We start from the raw sequence: 19471 nt of genomic DNA, 5'->3' as shown, positions 1-19471 counted from the left end.
CCATAGCCATGTATTTAAAAGTGGCCAAATTGCCCATCTGAAATACTGTATGTTGATAGTATTATGTAGTTAGTGTTGTGACTTCAAGGAAATACGTTGCTTTGGTCATTAAAATAGACCTTTTGAGGCTTTTTTCCAAGGGCTTAAGAAGTTTGTCATAGATAGTATTTGCATGTGAAATGTTTTTGTTACACTGAATGCATATTAGGGAGGTGGAAGGGTCTGACCATCTGTAAGGAGCTCCTGAACTACCAGTCAAGAAACCAGCCCTACTCCAACTTCAGAGGCTGAGATGCCTTACTAAGGAAGTGAAACTTATAATTTCAGAAGAATTGGATTGTTTTTGTTTTTTTGGGTTTTTTTTCCATTTCTAAATGTCTGTTGCTGCTTTGAGATGAACTGCAGTGGATTGCTGTAATAATAATGTAACAGACCACCTAGATGCTGTTAATAATGAACTTGATGGAATACCATTTCTGGAATGAAGCTTAAATGAGCTTATTTTTTTCTGCAGCAAGTAGAATGAGTTGTATCAGAGAGTGCGGAGTTTTTGTGTCACAGATCAGTTAAAGTACCTCTGAACTATCAGGAAGGACTGTTTAATCTGAATGCTGTCTGTATACCATTGAACTCTGAGTCACCATTTTCAAGAAGCAGTTGAGTCAGATTTTAAACTCTTAAGACTGTGATTGGTAATATGTTATTACAGTGCTCTTCATGTTTTAGTGCAAGACTCTGTGTTTGAAAAGATGGTAGTTTTGTGTGTTGAGCACTGTGATAACAACGTGAAACCCACTGAAGTAACTGAAAATATTGTCTTCATTTGAAATTCAGAATTGCTATATTTCCAGTACATCTATAGCTTATACATAAACAATGTATCTCTTCCAGAAGGGAGGATAGTTTTCCAAAAATACCACTTATTTTCTCCTCACAGGAGAGCAGGGCATGCCTGGTGATACCAGGGTCTTCTCTCTGATAGTAGGCAGTAAAAGACTCCTCCTGGGAGACAGTACATGTTAAATTGATCCTTTCTCAGGGCCAGGATAGGACCAACATAGAATGCCTGTAGAGGAATATGAGGAAGATGAAAGTGCAGTGGGACTTACGAAGTGATTGTACAGAATATTCTAAGGAATAATCTGCCTTCTAGTCTGCAGGTGCTGGGTGGAGAAGAAAGAGAACCTTGTTGTTTCATCTTAATTTAAATAATGTGCTTTTCTGGATACATACATCTTATCCAGGTGTAGAGTCCAATAGTTTGAATGGTCTTCTTTTATAGATCTTTAAAAGTGGTCTATGTTATGATACTTCAGTTTCATAAGTTGTTTTTTCTTTGTGTGATTTATACCTGGGTCTGGTTTAAAGGCTATAAAACAGCAGTGGTTTAATATCCTTCAATCAAACGCAACTTTACCATCCATCTCATATTTTTATTTTAAAAGATGCAAAATATGCCACTCAAAGATGTTTCAGTGAATTTTAAGATTAAAACAGACTAATTTTTGTTGTTTTATGAGTCTTGAAGAGCCTGAAGTTTTAGTTCCATTGGCCAACATGAGGATCTGTCCATGTGTGTGATCTCTGTGATACATTGCTTGATCGAACATGGTTTTTTTACTGTGTATTACATAGCTTTCAAAATATTAAAATGAACCATCCATAAAAGATATAGTATCCTAATTTCCATTTTTTTTAGTATGATAGTGGGATTTGTTTGTCTTAAGAAATTGCATTAATATAGTTTTGTTTGTGGATCCTATGAAACCAAAGCTAAGGAAAATCTTATGGGGGAAAATGTCCTTTGTCCTTCCAAACTATGGCAGAATCAGTTTTGTGTTGCATAAGAATTCAAATGGAACAGAAAATTGGAACAATATTTTAAATGAATAATAGTTGTGATTTTCTTCACTGCTTATCTTTAATTGTATCTAGCATCTTTAATTGTACTGAGTTAATTTAGTATGACTTTCTTCATCTTGGGAAAAATTATTAGATTACTTGTTCTGAAATTAAAGGAAGATGGTGTGTAAGCAGCAAAATAGTGGTCTTTCATTACCTTTAAAGTCCATCAAAATCTTTGTGTCTTTAATGAATTCTCACCCACAACTTACTGGTTTTTTTTTTGTTTCATGTTCTGCTTATATAGCTTTAGTAGTAACTAAACCTAGAGTGAGTGCAGATTAATTAAATTCCATATTCCATTTTATACAACAGCAGGTTCATCTTACGTCACTGGGCCAGCTCAGCCCAGAGGGGAGGTGGTTTTTTCCTGTGTTTTGGTGGTTTTTTTTGGGTTTTTTTTTTGGTGGGTTTTTTGGGGGGAGATTTTTTTTTCCCCAGTTTTCTTTTCCTTCTGAGTTCTAAGTCAAAGCGCATGGAAGATTGTGATTTGATTTAGCTTCTGAAAGTGCATGACAGATTCATTTTTTTGTAAAGCTCAACTGAAATAAAATAGACCTGTAGAAGTTTTGCCCATAGGGTATTTTGTTTTAAGAAAATTACTTTCTTTTGTAGGGTGTGAGCTAGAACATGGTTTTAATTTCTGTAAAATATGGTCCTTTTATAAATGTGTGTTTTATTGCTAGCACCATATGGCTACAAGTATGTCGGTCATAGTAGTGGGCTCCAAAAGCAAATGTGTGTCTTTAAGCTCAGAGGACTTACCACCCCCAAATTATTAGTTCTTTTTCATATTTTAGTGTTGACCTTTCTGTTTTCTCTCACAAGGAATCTATCCTTGAAGCTGTCGAAGGAGGTGGAGCAAGGAGAAGCCAGGTACCCCCGTGTCGGCCAGCTGGCTGGCAGCCCATCTGTGGAGTGGCCTTTCACTGGGCTGGAAGAAGGTGGAGGCATTGAGTCTCTGCCCTTCAGACTGATGCTCCAAGACTGCACGGCTGTCAAGACATTGCTTCTGAAAATGAAGAGGGTTCTGCAAGAGGTAATCACCCACTTATTTGTTAGATTAATATATTTCAGCATTAATGAACTAGGCAGCAGAAAAGGGTCAGTAAAGTTTATGGACTTAATGTATTTTAATATGTCTTGAATACATGGAATTGATGCAGAACTATAAATAGTCATGCCTCAACATGGTGAAGGTCAGAAAGTTTATACTTGAACAGAATTTAAATGATCCTACTACCTTGGTGTCCAGAGTGTAAAGCTTTTTTTGAGCTTTTACTAGAAAGGGGACAGGGGAGGCCAACTGCTTCTTGTCGGGACCCAGGACACACCTCTGGCTGTCCAGGACACCAAGACACCTGTGGTTTTGATTATGACCCATGGAGCAAATTACCAACCTTATATGAAGATCAGCAAGCCACAACAGTTTAGGTAGAATAATAGTGAAATTATCACGGGCTGGAAAAGAAGATTTTGCGTTTTTTGGTATGGGGGTTCAGGAGGCAAGATGGAGGGACCTGGGTGTGTCCAGCCTTTCTCCTTCTTCTTCTTGGCCTTCATCTTCTGCTGTGATGTTAGCACTTGGGGATTGGTTTAGAATATAGGTGCACTGTCTAACATGGGTGATAGGTATTGGAAGGTAAAAGTAAATATGATATACGTAATTTGTAGTACAAAAGGCGGCGCAGCCTTGGGGGCGGGCGGAGAGCGTCGTGGCTGCCTTGCTGGTCAGACCTCTGTCTGCCAGGGAGAAAATTTTGTAGATAAGACTTAATAAACAACCTGAAGACCAAACAACAAAGAGACCAGTCTCATTCTTCAGAGCCTGGGGTCGCTCCCTGGACCACCCAACTCACCTCGGGGGCAGAGAACAAGCAGCCGACCCCGAGACTTCTGGTCAACGTTTTATTGTTTTCTTTCAGCACTTTAGAACTTCTCAGTTTTCTTACTGGAGTTGTTATCTATTACGAAGTCACATGGAATTCATTTAGAGGAGAAATGCAGAGGGGAAAAAACATCTCTTAGAGTAACAGTACTAGAGTTAGTACTCTAACTCAGCCAGCTTGAGTTGGTAAATGATGGCTGAAATCAGATTTTATAGGCCATTCTCTGGGCCACTCTGAACAATTTCAAGAGTCCTGTCTTGTCTTGTCCTGATATATTCTCCTGCTTTCCCTATGGACTGCTGGTGTTGCTTTGAAGATTTTCTTTTCTGTTTGTCTTTAGAATTCTAGAGAAATAAAGTTATTTGGGTTTTTTTTTAATACTTTCCAGCTGTGGAGACTTTACTCAGGTATACACTGTGAGCTTTCATCTTCATTGTTAGAGAATTGCAATTTGCGTTATGTTTTGATCTACAAGAAAGTTTTTTGTTTGTTTTTTCTATTTATGTAGTTCATAGGAATACAGAATAATTCATGTGCAGAAGGCTCTCTGGAGGTCTGTCTTCTTTACTCAAAGCAAGGCCAACTCAGGAGAGGTTGCTCAAATCCTTGTGCACTTAAACTTTTGGTACCTTAATGGGGTCTCCACATCATTTCTGTGGGTAACTGTTCAGTATGTGCCTACATAATTTTTAACTTTTTTCCTGAAGATGAGAACAGAATTTATCCTGTTGAAACTTCATATAATGAAGACTGAAAATACATTGGGGGGGGTTTTACAACTCACTTCTAGGTCATCTGTATCTAAATTCAACTGTTGTCCTATCTGAAAAGATTTGTCAAAGGTTTAGCCCTGGTAGTTTGCAATTACTCCTCCTAAACATCATGGTTTTTGCTCATTGGCAAGCCCCAGGCTTTCCGGTTTCACTAGGAGCTTGATTTGTACTATATGGATCCTGAATGCACTTCTGAGTTCCTGCATCCAGAACTGCAATCATTAATTCTCCATTAGTTGCTTTTTTAAATAATGTGAGAATATAGAGTGAATTTAAAGGATTTGTAACTTCATTTTATCTTGAATTAAATAAGAATTATGAAATTCTGTGACATAGCAGTTCTAAGATTCAGGTGGTGATATAGGCAGCATTCTCTGTTGCTTTTAGTGTGAATAATTCTACAATGCTCGGAAAAGGTCATTCTTACCATGATGATAAGTGTAAGAATTTTAGTTTTAACTTGAGAGTTCCATTAAACTTGTGTAAGAATCTACTGTTATTTTCTGTTTGGAAATATGCTGTACCTTTCAGTACTTCATCTTTAAAAACATTCACCAGGTGATCTCCACAAAAGGAAAATAGGGTATTTCATGTGACTCACTGGAATTTCATGCCCACTTACTAATACCTCCTTATGTAACTCATTGATCTTATTTTTTTCATCCTAATCATTCAGTCTTTTACTTATTTGTTCCTTTATACTATATAATGTTAATCTCCCCAACTGGCGATAGTACAGTGTGTCTCTATAGTTTTCTTTTTGTCTTGCCCTATGAAATCAAAATGGCCTTTTCCTAATCCTACTTTTGGATGTCTGTATGTGCTGTAATTTACCTTGAAAGAACCTGAGTAGCTGCTTTGAACAATCAAGGACATGACCCTGAAATATGTTAGAAATTTATATTGAAATGACACAACTTGATTATCTTCAGATATTCAGACATTTATATGTTTATGCCACTTTTAAATTATTAGTGAAAAATTACAGGAAAATATAATCCCATAAAATTGAAATATTGTATTGAAGAATCTGACAAATAAGTCATCTGAGCATATTAGCAGACAGTTTCCATGGATAAGATCCCTTACTTCTATTGCAACTAGGTGTAATTTTTTCATCCAAGAATCGCTTCTGCCCCAACCAATATTATAAATCAAACTCAGAATAGTACAGAACAAAAGACATAAAAGAAAAATTCTTTCCTTACTGTGGAATGCTCAGGCATTTTTAGATGTAGAAAAGCATAGTCTCTGGCAGTCTTTTATAGAATTGAAATATTCTATACTTGCAAGAGTGTAAAATAAGATTATATATTTATAAAAATAATAATATGTCACATGTTTTCATCCACTTAAAAAGTATACAAAGCGTACAAACGTCATAGGGGAAAATTATATGGGTTACCACAAAAAAAAAGTTGCACTGTTTCTATTTTATAGCTGACATTACCCATAGAAGAAGGAGTTACGGTGGTGTATACCTCTTTATTGAAAAATAACATGCTAATTGAGTTAAAATATTAGCCCTGTTATTCAATGTAATCCTTCTTCTTAAGCACTGAGCACTGCTTCTAAGGAATAATTTAATTATGATCTGCCAAAATGTAATACTGGCTAGTAAAATATGCTTTTTTTGCTGCAGTTGCTTGTAATTGAGGAATCTAAATGGAAAAACTGCACACAATATATGCTGTACTGTGCTGCAGACTTACAGGCTTGTTATTAGTCTTATCTTGAAAAGGGAAATTGAAGACATGGCAGTAACTTTCAGGATTGAGAATGTTATTTAGTAAAAGGCTAATGAATGATCGTTCAATTAAGAGAATTAATTACCATTTCACTTTCAGTGAAAAAGCCTTGAAAATGTGTACTAGTAATTCTTTATGGGTTGGGCCATGCAAGGCTCATAAGGCAGATTGTTAGCCAGGGTTTGGGGAAACCTCACTGAACAAAGCTGGATAGTCTGAAGGGCCCTGGCATGTGAGGAAACTTGGTGCTTTTTCAAGTGCTCCGGAATATCTCTCTCAGTCTCGCCTGCAGCTTTTTGTCGTGGATGTTCCATTTCTGATGGACAGATCTGTGATAAATTGTGTAACCAAGGCCTGTGGGATGCATGATTTAATGAAAAAGTACTACCAGAGAATTGCCTGTATTACCCAGCATGGGCAGCTTGATAAAAGCCACTTCAGCACAGCAGACAGTGCAAGCTGCTCTGCAGCCTGTCCATGATTTTGTGGTTTCCCTTTTCTCTCCATATCTTGGATGCTTATTTTGACTGTTTGGTTTTGGATTTTTTTATTTTCTCAAAGTTTTTCTAGTACTGACCTTTTTGTCAGTAGTAACTCCTCTCATTTGAAAGAGAGAAGACAAGAAAATAGGAGTTGGATGGATGAAATTGGGAGCTTTATCCACTCCTAAGAAATTGATTCTTTACCTTCTGACTTGAGACAAGCCTCTCTGCTCTGAATGTTTCTTCAATTATTCTCTGTCATTTTTTTCTCCCCCATTTTGAGGGGAAAGTATAGAACAATTGATGTTCTATACTTTCTATGTTTTATAACATTTCTGGCAATCGTTGATTGTGTTTGGCCAATGAGCTTCTGAAAACTAGACTGTAGCTTCTTTCTCACTCATTGCTATCAGCAATAATGAATATATAACGCCTCTTAACCAAGCAATATGTTGGCTTTCCTGTACTCTTCCAGATGAGAATGAAATTATTTCCATCTGTTAACTGTTTTTATGGCTTGAGTTGTAGATGGCTTAGGCAATGTTGAAGTCTGGCTAATCAAGGGGACATTTAAGGACTTTGCCTTTTTTTAAAAGTCTTTGGTTGAACACTTCAGGTAGATACATATGAGCAAAATTTGTATGGCTTTGGCTTTGTGCCTAGCAGGAGAAGGTCTTTATGCTGAAATAAACAGAATGGAAAAAATCAGTTGTATTGGGAAGGAATCCATGTAGTCAGTGATAATGGGCTTTTGTTCAAACTTTAGTAGTTGAGCTTGTAGATTAATTTTACTGAGTGCCATACTAAAAAGAAAATCTCTAGGCTTGTAGAAATAAGGTCATATTTTCCATGCATTCTTTATGAAATATATAGTTTATCAGCTGCATAATTCTACTTTTAGGTATTTTTAAGGGTCTGTCAGAAGTGACCTTACTGGTTGCTTATCTAGAAGACTAAGATATGTTGTCTTTATGTTTGTGTAATTTGGAATATAAATTATTCAGCCCAGGGTTTTGTTTTTTCTTTGGAGCTGTGCAAAACACCATGGAGGCTATGGAGTTTTAGCTAATTGCTACAATTAGCAATAGGACTAAGTCACTTTGGACATATATTGCATACTGTGTTTTACTAATTAATCATTTATTTTACTGAGGGAAATTGCAGCTGCCTGTGGCTGTCATTAAAAGTTAATGTGTCCGATACAGTGTCTTTAGATTACACTTGGAAAGAAAAACCTCAAAAAAAGAAGAAATGTGGAAAATTATGTCAAAATTGCTGTGAGACAGGCCATTAGTGTTGCCTGAGATTAGTGGGGCAGAGTGATGCCACTCAGGCTGCAATTAGTCTGTCAGATATCACTGGCTGCATTACTTCTCCCCATGCATCTTTCACCTCATCAGTAAAATAAGCATAATTATAGAGTCCCCTTTTATACTGCCCTTGCAATCCACTGATGGAAAGTACTGAGAGAAAGCTAATTGGTGTTTGCTAATTTCTGGTCAATATGGAATTGGCCTTAAACTATGGTTTTTAGAGACATTAAAGCATTTCCTTCAGTCCTCTATGAAATGTATTATATTTGCTAATACTGTGTTAGCCATGCTAAGAACCAACTGCAAGTTGAATAGACTGTAAAATACTACAGGTCTTCTTCCTTTAAGTAACTTTGTAATTAACCACTCTAGCATTGCTGCTTTATTCAGCAAGTCTGCATCTAATGCAGTCCCTTTTATCAAGTAATTTGTGCTGGAAATTGGTAGTTCCTTCATTTCATGATATGTTGACACCACATACACTCTTAAATTTAAATAAATACTGATGAAAGTGTACTAGATTTTGTAATAGAACTCAAATTTATCATGTTAAATTGGCTTTTTCACTTGGAAAAGTGAAAAAAATATACATTGGCATACCCATGCCCAACTGGTTGCAAAGACATGTAGAACACCCCATACTTCCACTTCACGCGATTTTTTTTTTCTAGGAGTGTATCTCAGAGTAGTAGAGAATCTTAGGAACAAGTGGATATAATCAGGTGTTCACTTTGGCAGTGAAGATGTTTTATTCTAAGATTATCCATTATAAGGTATTTAATAACAATGAACAAACCCAATGTCAGTTATTTAGTTATGCACTCCTAAGGTACAGGAACAAGTCTGTCCATTCCATGTGATGGCTCTTAAGGAGATCTGGCACCAAGCTGACAGGCCTGTAGGTTCTGGGAGCCTCCTTCCAGCCCTGCTTGTAGAAGGGCATCACATTTGCTAACCTTCAATCAATTTGGGAGCTCCCTTGCGAGACAGGATGAGGGTAAATGGTTGAAAATGGCTCAGTGAGCTCTTCCACCAGCTCCCTTAGTACCCTTGGGTGGATCCTGCCTGGCCCCAGGTGGGAAGGATAGAATGTAAGAAAATAAAGCTAGTGCAGAAGGTAGTCTCATACCTGAGGAGTTGCAGCTGCACTAATCACCGAAGATTAGGAACAGGCCTGCCCTAAACAGGCCACAGCTGTGTCCAATAAGAGGAGTGGCTACAAAAGAATGGGTTAGCTGGGGGAGGAGAGAGTTGGAGTCAGTTGGCTGTGCTGTGAGGAGAGATGGAGTTTGTTGGCTGGGCTATGAAGAAGAAGGAGTCAGTGCTGGGAGGAGCTGCCTATGAGAAATCACCAAGAAGGTATGGAACTTTTGCAATAAGTTGGCAACAGCCTCATAGATGTGTGCATGTGTAGCAGGAGATCACCTGGTGATTGTTTTTAAAGATGAAGTACTGAAAGGTACAGCGGATTTCCAACAGAAAATAGCACTAGATTCTTACACAAGTTTAGTGGAACTCTAAGTTAAAACTAAAATTCTTATACTTATCATCATGGTAAAAATGACCTTTTCTGAGCATTGTAGAATTATTCTCACTAGAAGTAACAGAGAATGCTGCCAATATCACCAGCAGGTTGCTGGCCATTGCCCCTTGGATTATGGTGGTTTCATTCTGCTCCCTGCCTCTGTCTTCCAGCTCTGAGGACAATTGATCTTACTACTAAAGATGGATGCAAAAGCAGCATTAAGTTCCTTATCCTTTGTTACTTTGTTTCCCCCTGCATCCAGTAAAGGATAGGGAGTCTCCTTAACCCTTCTTTTGTTGCTTATGTATTTATAGAAACTTTTTTTTGTTATTTTGTATAGCAGTAGCCAAATTAATTTCTAGTTGGGTTTTGTCCCTTCTAATTTTCTCCTAGTGTAATCTCATGAAGTCTTTGTAGACCTCCTGAGTTTCCTGCCTCTTCTTGCAAGGAGTCTCTGTGGAGTCACACTAATCCTCAATAAAAAGACCTTCTGAATTGGTTCAGCCCAGTTACCAGTTTGTCATTGCCCATGCTCACATTGAAGCTCTGTTGAAGGCTACATTCAGGATGTTTTTTGAGCCACACTTTGACATTATCAGTCTGAAATGAAAACCCTTAATTTTTAATACTGAAAATGGAAAATTTCTCTGTTTCTGTTCTCTTTGTTCTGCTACTGGTTTAGTGGCTTAATCTTTGTAGATTACATGTGTCTGTGTGCTACAGGCTCACTGAAACCAGGCTGACCATGAAACAAGTTCTCTTCCACGTGTAGAGGTGGTGGTGATGGAAGTATCTACTCCATGTATTCAGAAAGCAAGTGATGAGTTTTCTTTTTGTCCTGTGGTTGTCTTAGTGAAACATTTTCATATGGCAGGACAGTGTGGTCCAGGTCAGCACAAATTTGCATAGATTGTGCCCCAGCTACCTCAACAAGCCAGGTCTTAGCAGCACCTTGGAAAGAGGCATTAAAAATAGTAGCCCTATTAATATGTATTGTTGCTACATCAGCAGTTCTGTGCAATTGGCTGTGATTAACCTGTGGCTGAGCACCATAAAATTATAACTGTTGCAAAACTGAAACCATTTTCTCGTTTAGTACTTCCATGGTTTTGATCAGTTGCTGCAGGTCAGTCAGGTAAATCCCACCAATGGAGCTGATCACACCAGCTGCATTTTGGGATAAATCTACAAATACCAAAAAGTGCATTGCAAAATAATGAGCAAGTGGTGGAAGAAATCCATAATGTCTGCAAGAGTCTATAGAAGGAATTATTGCACTAAGTTATTAGGGCTTATGAGTAATTTGAGTTAAATGACAGTAGGTAGATGGAAGAATTTCTGATAAATACATATGTAATACTGCCAGGTCTAACAAATTTCCCAGTAAGTTACCCAGTTATGCAGGTTTTTTTAAGGAAAAACTGATTGAAAGTAGGAGTGGGATGAAGATAAGTGCACAGCATCTAAGCTTAGTTTTATTTGATTTCCCTGCAAATTTATTATTGTTATGAAAATACCAACTCATCAAACAGTTTTGTAATTTACCAGGAGCATTTCATATGAGTTTTATAGCTGGTGCCATTACCTTCAAGTCCAATAGGATGAAACCAAAAAGAATTGTCCTCATCTAAATAGTCTCTCAACTTCTGAAGTCGTACATTATATTCCTCCTGTGTATTAAGGTTTTTTCTTCCTCGTGATAGGTTTCAGAGTCTTCCTGGCACTGAAAAATGACTGGTTCTATAGATAAAGCAGTGAAACTGGTAATATGCAACTGTTGCTGTAAATTGCTGTAAGAAGAATTACAATTGCTGTAATTGCTGTTCAAGAAGAGTAAAAGGTAACAGATAAAAATGTAGGTCTACTCTGGCAGTGGAGTGCCAGCTGTCCATGTAATTACCCATTTCAGTATTTCTGTTCATATATGACCATAAGGATGATTATGCAGTATTTAAATTTGATTTCTAAACTGTCTCTAATGCCTTGGCCATCCAGAATTTCTGAAATAGGAGAAAGGAGTCACAGGAGAAATTCTCACAGTTTGTAGCGTAGCTGGATCCTGGCATAGCTCTGTACTGCAAATTTGTTTAATGTTTTCTCTGCACACTGCATTCTATTAGAGTTATCAGAACAGTGCTGATCATTTTTCTCGTGGGAGAAAGAAATGTATGAGAAATGCTGATACAGCATGCTTACAACTGAGCACCCTGATCTAATAGATGTCATCTCTGCTCACTGCAGGGCAGTTGGACTGTTAGGATTTTATGGTTTTGACAGAAAATAATAATGCTGATTTTGTGCAGTCTGGTTCCACTTGAATTCATGAAGATGGTTTGGTTCAAGGCTTATGTGATGAATGCCAGGGACAGAGAAAAAGAAAGTTGTTTTTTTTTTTTTGGAAAAGTATTTAGAAATTGAACATCAGGGACACGTCTGGTTATGTAATTGTCCAGAGCCACTTCGTAGGCACATATGTTTTTCACGAGCATTTGGTGTATCTAAAGAAATACTGCGTATGTCCAGTAGTCTGTATTTCACTCCATTATGTACCTTAATATTGCAAATACAGTAGTTTTCTGCCTCTGGTCAGAGCCTCAGCTGGGTGGGAAATAGCACAGTGCATTTAATCCAGCTGGGACTTTGTGCCTTGTCAGAATGCTGCTCCTTTCATCTTTCTTTCTCCTTACATGTTTGTGTTCATGGTGAGTTCCCTTTACAGAGACAATAATCATCCATGTGATGAAGAGCTCATGGATGTAACATGCAAAGTTGCTCATGCCTAGGAATTGTTTTTTAAATCTGAATTGAAAACTCGCCTCTGTTTTCCCTCCTGGATTTAACAAAAAGTACCGAAAAGTTGTCGGGTAAAAGTAATATCCTCATTTGCAAGCTGAAGAGGAAGATTGTTCTTTTAATCAACAGCTCTTGTGTCAAATCTCTGTGAAGATAATCAGAATAGGAACAAATATGTGTTCAGAGATAACTGATGTTGCCCCAGCAGAAATTCAACATGTCATAAAGCAGCCAAGAAAGCTGTCAAACTGTATCTTTACACCTCTTTTAAGCAGGATAAATAGAATGAATGACTAGCCAAGGATCACTTATACCCTAGGAATTTTATTTCTCTTATGTGGCACTATTTTTCCAGTCCCTTCCGGGCAAATCAGTATGGTGGGATTTTGGGAGGGTTTGGTTTTGTTTTAAAATTTTTTATTTTATTATGTGAAGAAAACAAATCTCTGGTCACAGCTACAAGCTGCCACTGTGGAAATAGAGGAGCAGTTTCCATTACTTGCCACCCTATGCAAGAATCTCTTCTAAACATTATTCTTCACGTTTCATTTAAACTATGGTATAAAATTAGATCAGTGGTGAAGTAAGTTCTTAAATCTTCAGTACAGCCATGGCAGCCTTGCTCATCTGTGTAAGACCTCTGCTGCTCATAAACTTCTGGTAGTAGCATAGAGAAAGGAGGCAGTATTTGGGTCAGTCCTTTTGCTATGAAAATGAACATTTTTCTCACCAGTCCCTGACCCCTTTTGGTTTTCCACCTTTATGCTTTGTGATGCAGCTTTGGATCAGTTGGCATCTTAAACTTGTGCTCCTACCCTCATGCACCGTGCTGTGGAACAAAAATTGCTTTCAAAATTAAGACTGGCAGAGTGCATGTAGAGAGAGACAGTGTAGTGGGTCAGAATGTTTTATAGCTAAAATCATCACTTAACAAGTGAGCAAATCCTTTGAGCAGGACCTTTCCTGATTTGCCCCATCAGAAGGAAGAACTTCGTATTCCTTTTGTGTAGATTGCTTTTATATTGAAACAGACATTAGTCTTTTTGAAGTAGTCAAACTGAACATTCAAGATAGAGTTTTAGATAACTGGTAAAAATGGTAAAAATACTGCTGGATCATACTGATTTTTGTACAACTAGTCAACTAGTATAAGTTTTGCTGTCTAGTTTTTTATTTCAGCAAAGCTCTCTTTCAAAGTTCATTGAGGCAGTGTGGAGCTCTGCCTCGATATTACTGAGCTCTGAACTCCCTGAGTGAGTATGACAATGACATCAGAATGGATTCACACTCACAGGTTCTGTTTGCACGTGGTTGTCATTATAATCCACATTCTGGTGGGCCTGACTACCCTTTTTCATTGGAGTTGTGTGTGTGTCTGTGGGTAAAATATGAGTGTATAGCTGTATAGTAATTATACATTTTTACAATAAATAACTTAAGAAGATACATGTGTTTTTTTAATACATACATAACTCCACAGTTCTCACAGATATACCTAAAATGTGCCACTGTCTCTTGCTGGTGACACTGATGGTTTCATTGAATTTTCTGCTAGAAAGTGAACCCATACCAAAAATGTGTTCTATGATTTCCACAAGAAAGTATTTTTTAAAAAATGTTTCTTAGGCTGAGCTTTCATAACCTACTTCTTTCTGTCATTGCATTGTTCTTCACAATTTTTTTTCAAAACTATGTTTCTTCACAACTAATTTTTCTAATGAATATGAATTTCTACTGTATTTCTTTGACTTCTGTGATGAAGCTCTTTCTAAGTTGTGTCTGTCTTTATTATGATGCCATTATGTTTTGACAATGCAAGCTTCATTAGTATATGTTGTAGGCCATATTTTAACATATGCTGTAGTTTGCTGATATAATACAATATGTGGCTCTTGGTTTGTTTATTCATATAATTGATTTTTTTTCACAACTAAAGCATTTTTCTTATTATCTTGTGTTTATGGCATCTTTTTCCAGCTTCTTGAGCAATTTATTAGGATGATTCACTGTCTCAAAATACAGTTTTTTACTATTTATATCCCAGATTTTACAAAAAATATAATTACATAGTATTATTTTGATAAATTATTTTCTCACATTCTGGTCACTTCAGCACATGGATTATGTGCAGCTTAATTGGCCAGGATTAGTAAGAATTAGTATAAAATAGAATACTACTATTAGAATTAGTACAGAATATTCTTCTCATTATTTTGATATTATTCCGTTTCCTTCCCCTATATTTCCTTCCCCCAGCACTGTAGCTGAATGCTGCAGAGGATCTTAGATAAGCATTTGTAAATATCTTTACAATATTTAAATCATAGAAAAAAGCTAGTTTTGTATGAACTTTGGTCCTATAATATTGTCATTGCATAGTGCTGTGTTGTCCACAGTGTATAATGGGTACTGTTTATAAGTGATTTTCAGAACTGTGGACAGATAAATGAAATGCAATATGGTCTTGCAGAGCCTGCTTTAAAAAAATTGAGATTTATTAGTTTGATACGGTGTCTTATGTAATATGTTTCTGTCAGAGTTGGGAGAAGATCTAGTGTGGTGATAATTTCAAAGCCAGTGCTTACTTTTTATTCATGTGGTAGAATTATTGTATAGATAGATATATGGTGAGTCTTCAAGACCACATTATTCTTTTGCTAATATTTTTATTAAGATTTCATTTAGTTTTGTCTGTGCCATGGTTGCAATTCAGAACTTCATTCCATTTTTTATGGAATACAGATAGGAATTAACCTTTTTGGACATGCTGGGAACTGAAAATACTTGTTCTTATGGAACTGTTTCAATGTGTCAGAATAATAAAAATTTACATATCTTTAAACTACTGTTTCATTCAGATCTTTGGGGGAAATGCAATACCAGCAGTGATATCTTTGCTCCTGTGTGTCATTCAGAAAGGATTCCCTGTTCAAGTTACACCCCCAAAAAACCCCTTCATTTATTCCATCTTGGTTTTAGAGTTAATTTGCAAATTCCTGCCATTATCTGGAATATAGCTGCAAAAGGGAGAGGGAGGAAAGCACAGATGCAAAAATAGGAGCAGGAGAAAAGTGATGAGATAGGAACTAAATGTAGAAATGCTTTGCTGGATAGGGGGTGGTTGTTTGAGCTAGTCTGGCACCCTGGCAGGCCTGCTTCTGTATTTGCTATTTGCTGAAGCAAGTAATTTATCCTGACAGTAACTTTGCCAGTACTGCAAGAATCCTATTTCACTGAGATTAACACTTTCTCCCTTGTTTCTAAGGGCAAATATGCTTAATTTGTTTCTGGATCTTCTTGTCATCTGTCTCTTCGGTGGTTTATGTGTGTATGCTTTAGCAAGTGTATACATCAACTCCAGAAGTAAGATCAAGCAGCTGAGCTCTTTAGCTTTCTTAAGCTAGTCAGTTGTTTGTTTGTTTTTTGTGTTTTGTTTTTTATTTTTGTTTTGTTGTTGTTGCTTTTTGTTGTTCTTGTTGCTTTGTTCTGGTTTTTTTTCCCATTGTTTTTTGGTGGAACTGGGCGGTTAATACAGTTTGCTGTTGCAAGATTATGAGCTCCAACCACAAGGGAAAGCAAGAGGACTAAGGTTTGGGGGTAGCCATTATTCCAGACAGCTTTTGGAGCAGTAGCATAAAATATTGATGTACTGTCTGATGAAATCCTCGTGGCTTTGGCCCATAACATTTTCCAGGGCTTTCTTGCTCATCACCACTATGGTAAGAAGTTCACTCAACTTCTTTTGAAGGAAAAAAAAAAACCTGACAGAGTGAAAAGAGAGAGAGAGAAAAAAGGTGTTTATAATTGCATCGTGTACAGCATTTATTCTGACTTAGAAGAGGGCTGGTAGTGAGATTGTGAGACTTCTGTGTTCCTACATTAAAGCTTAAGGCAAAGCTTTATTTAGAGAGGTTTCTGCCCAGCAAAAAGCAGTGGTAGCTTGTAATACTGGCAGTTAGAGAAGATATATTGTACCCTTGATACCAGCAGAGAGGAGGCTTGTACCAAAGCACTGTTCAGTTTTATACCATGATTGGTAAACTACAGCTGAAATTAAAATAAGAACATTAATTTAAAAAGAGCTCTTTTTTTTAGAGTAAACCTAATCACAAACTGTAGTTTCTGTATTTTTCAGATTTTTATGTGGACTCATTTCAACAATTTTAATTTTGACTGAAAGCAACAAATCTAAAATCTGCCATTTTTTTCAGTTTTAAGTGCTGATCCTCCCTGAAGTCGTGGTCTTGCAGCAGAAGTAATCAGATAATCACTAGCACAGTTTTTGCCATGGTTGCCTGAATTCCAGTTTTCCACATGACTCCAGTGAACAGCAGCTCAGTTGCATCATGATGCAAAAAAATTGCCCTTCACAAAATGCATGACGTCAGTCTGGCAGCGGGAATTGAAAAGAACTCTACACAGGCACTCCTCATGCACTGACCATCTAGAAAGGCCCAGCCATCCAAGCTGACATGAAATAGTTGGGGTGTTGCCCACATTGGGCACTTAAAGGGACAAAACCTCCCATTTCTGCTTCTGTGTGTAAAGCCAAATGCAGGCACCAAAACTATCTTCTGGAAAGAGTGGCTTTTTCCTACACAGACTCTGTCTATGCAGAAACTAATTTTTTTAAGCATATAGTTAGATTTCAGTAACAATGAATGTTACTGTGGACTTGCACTGGTGATTGTGATACTTCTGTTGCAGTAGAATAAAGAAAATTATGACAGTGTATGATTTTACAGGTACCTTTAGGGTCTAGAGGGGAAGCCCTATGAGGAGAGGCTGAGGCCACTTAGTTTGCTCAGCGTGGAGAAGATGAGTGTGAGGGGGAGGATCTCACAATGGTGTACAGCTTCCTCATGAGGCAGAGCAGAGGGACAGGTACCGATCTCTTCACTCTCAAGACCCAGGGGAGCAACATGAAGCGGTGACATGGGTAGTTCAGTTTGGATATTAGGAAAAGGTTCTTCAGCTAGAGGGTGAAAAGGAAAAAAAAAAAGCAAAAAACCAATCAACCACTGAAGACCTAGTTTAAATTTCTTTAAATTTCTGAGAGCCAGGGATCTCAACAGCTTTATGGCATTTTCACATACAAGGCCTTTTGTGGGCACCAAGAAGCTTCTTTGCCTCTGTGCAGCACAAGTGTATCCTGGTTGGTGCTAGGTTTATAACTCTGTTCCTCTGCATGCTAATGGGGAATTGTGCAGTCATCAGTTTTATTTTAATGTCTGCCTACTGCAGTTGTTTTGTCTTTGACTAGGCAGGGAAAAGATCCTTGGCTGTGGAAATTAAAAGGCTTTGTTGTTGTTATTGTCATTTGATTGATTACGCACCGAAGAGTTACAGTGTAGGTTGGTGCAGGCTAATTCTGTTTACAAAATGTCTTTACCTGTAACTAGAATAAAGATTGTCATGGTTTAATGTAACCTTAACAGTTTTTTTAAGCCAAATCAGTTTCTGAAGTTAGGTGTTTGGAAAGGTGTGTTCATGGTTTTTTCACCTGTACCTCCAGTGCACTATTGAATTCCAGATAGGAGTTGGACAAAAGGCTCTTCACGCCTACTTTTGGAGAACAGGGATGATGCTGTTCTTGATCTGCATTTGCCACTTAGGTTTTAAGCTTTTTAATTGTACTGTGAATGTTGCAAGTTACCAGTATTTTCCTAGTTTCTTACTCCATCCAGAAATTGATTAATTAATAGCAAATCTCTGCTGCTCTTTGTCACTGGCCTCTTGCTCTGTACATTCATATCACTTTTTGTAATATCCATCTTTCAGTGGCTATCTGATATATAAAAGGTCAGCTCAATAGGTGCCAATTGAGAAGTCTTTCCAGCTCCTTTTAAATAAATTTTACAGGGTTTGATGTGGAAAGATAAGTGTTTGTTAAGGGGTTTTTTATCTATCCTCTGAAAATGAATAGATTACTGTACACTTACTATAGAATTTTGTAGGACCTGAAATACCTATTAAAAACTTAGCATTTTCCATAGAATCCTATACGTTGGCTTTGTTGTGTTTTCACCATCATTTGTTAAAGGACAAATAAGGAATCACGAAGGTCATACAGTTCTCTGTTTAGGGCACACACATCCTTGTATTCCTAATAATGCCAAGTCCTGTGCAATATTTATGATATTTATATTTTGCAAGCCCTGATGCTGAAATGTTTACATATTTTTATTATACAAATTTAGTGTTGATGGCTTTCAGAAATGTAACGTAAGTGATTTTGAAGTGCATGCATTGGTATTTTTTTTTTATATATACAGGCTTTTGGAAGTAGAAACAAGGTCATCTTAAGTTCCAGTAAAAGCAGGATAAAAGCTTGTGAATATCTTCTGAATCAATATATAGTTTCACATGAAATCATACCCTTAGGCTCAGTCTTCAAGAATTGTAGTACCACCTGAAATATCTGCAGTTGCTATTTGTCTTTGTGTGCTGGTAGGGTTTTGGGGTTTTTTAATAAATAAGGTGGCCTAATCAGATAATCAGAAGCAATAGTCCTGGGAAGAAAGGGCAAACAGCTTTGGAAGGAAGGATTTAATATTGATAGCATGCAGAGAAAAGACTCCTCAGGACACCTGAGATTACCTCTGAACTATTTCTAGGTGGGAATAGATTTTATTTATTTATTTTTAATGTGTTTGTGTGGAAGATGAAAAAATTGTGTGTAGAAATTCCAAGAGGCATTTTCAAGTAGGTAGTTTTACATCCTTAGCTGTTAAGCTGTGACCACTGTTAAATGCCTTCAGGGAACAGGAGTTGTTTTACAAACAATGTATGGAATGGCAAGAACAATTCTGCATCCTTCCATTTCAAAACTTCCAGCAAGTGTTTCTAGTAGTCTTAGTTTTTTCATTCTGAAAAATGTGATAGAAAGAGATACAGGAGATTTTAATCTGGTGCTTTCTCATTCTCTTCTGTGGAATAGATTTTGCTCTATACCAAGGCTACAGCACATGGATTGGGATAGCATCAGTCTTTGAACACAAGGAGCAGCTGCTAACTGCTGCTCTTAGAGGAAGCCAGAGAAGAAA

General features: G+C 37.2%; 1 protein-coding gene across 2 annotated transcripts in view; it reads left to right on the top strand.

The window, feature by feature from the left end:
* The window catches only part of CCSER1 (coiled-coil serine rich protein 1), a 608728-nt gene that overhangs the window by 242018 nt on the left and 347239 nt on the right, over window positions 1–19471 (top strand). For both annotated transcript variants that reach the window (XM_030947275.1, XM_030947274.1), the window contains exon 6: window positions 2731–2941. In XM_030947275.1, coding sequence (XP_030803135.1) covers window positions 2731–2941 — 211 coding nt within the window. The remainder of the gene's footprint in view (window positions 1–2730; window positions 2942–19471) is intronic.

This window comes from Camarhynchus parvulus, chromosome 4, assembly GCF_901933205.1.
Source record: "Camarhynchus parvulus chromosome 4, STF_HiC, whole genome shotgun sequence".
Lineage (NCBI taxonomy): Eukaryota > Metazoa > Chordata > Aves > Passeriformes > Thraupidae > Camarhynchus > Camarhynchus parvulus.
Note: the sequence above shows the minus strand (reverse complement) of the source record. Positions and strands in the feature narration are given on the sequence as shown.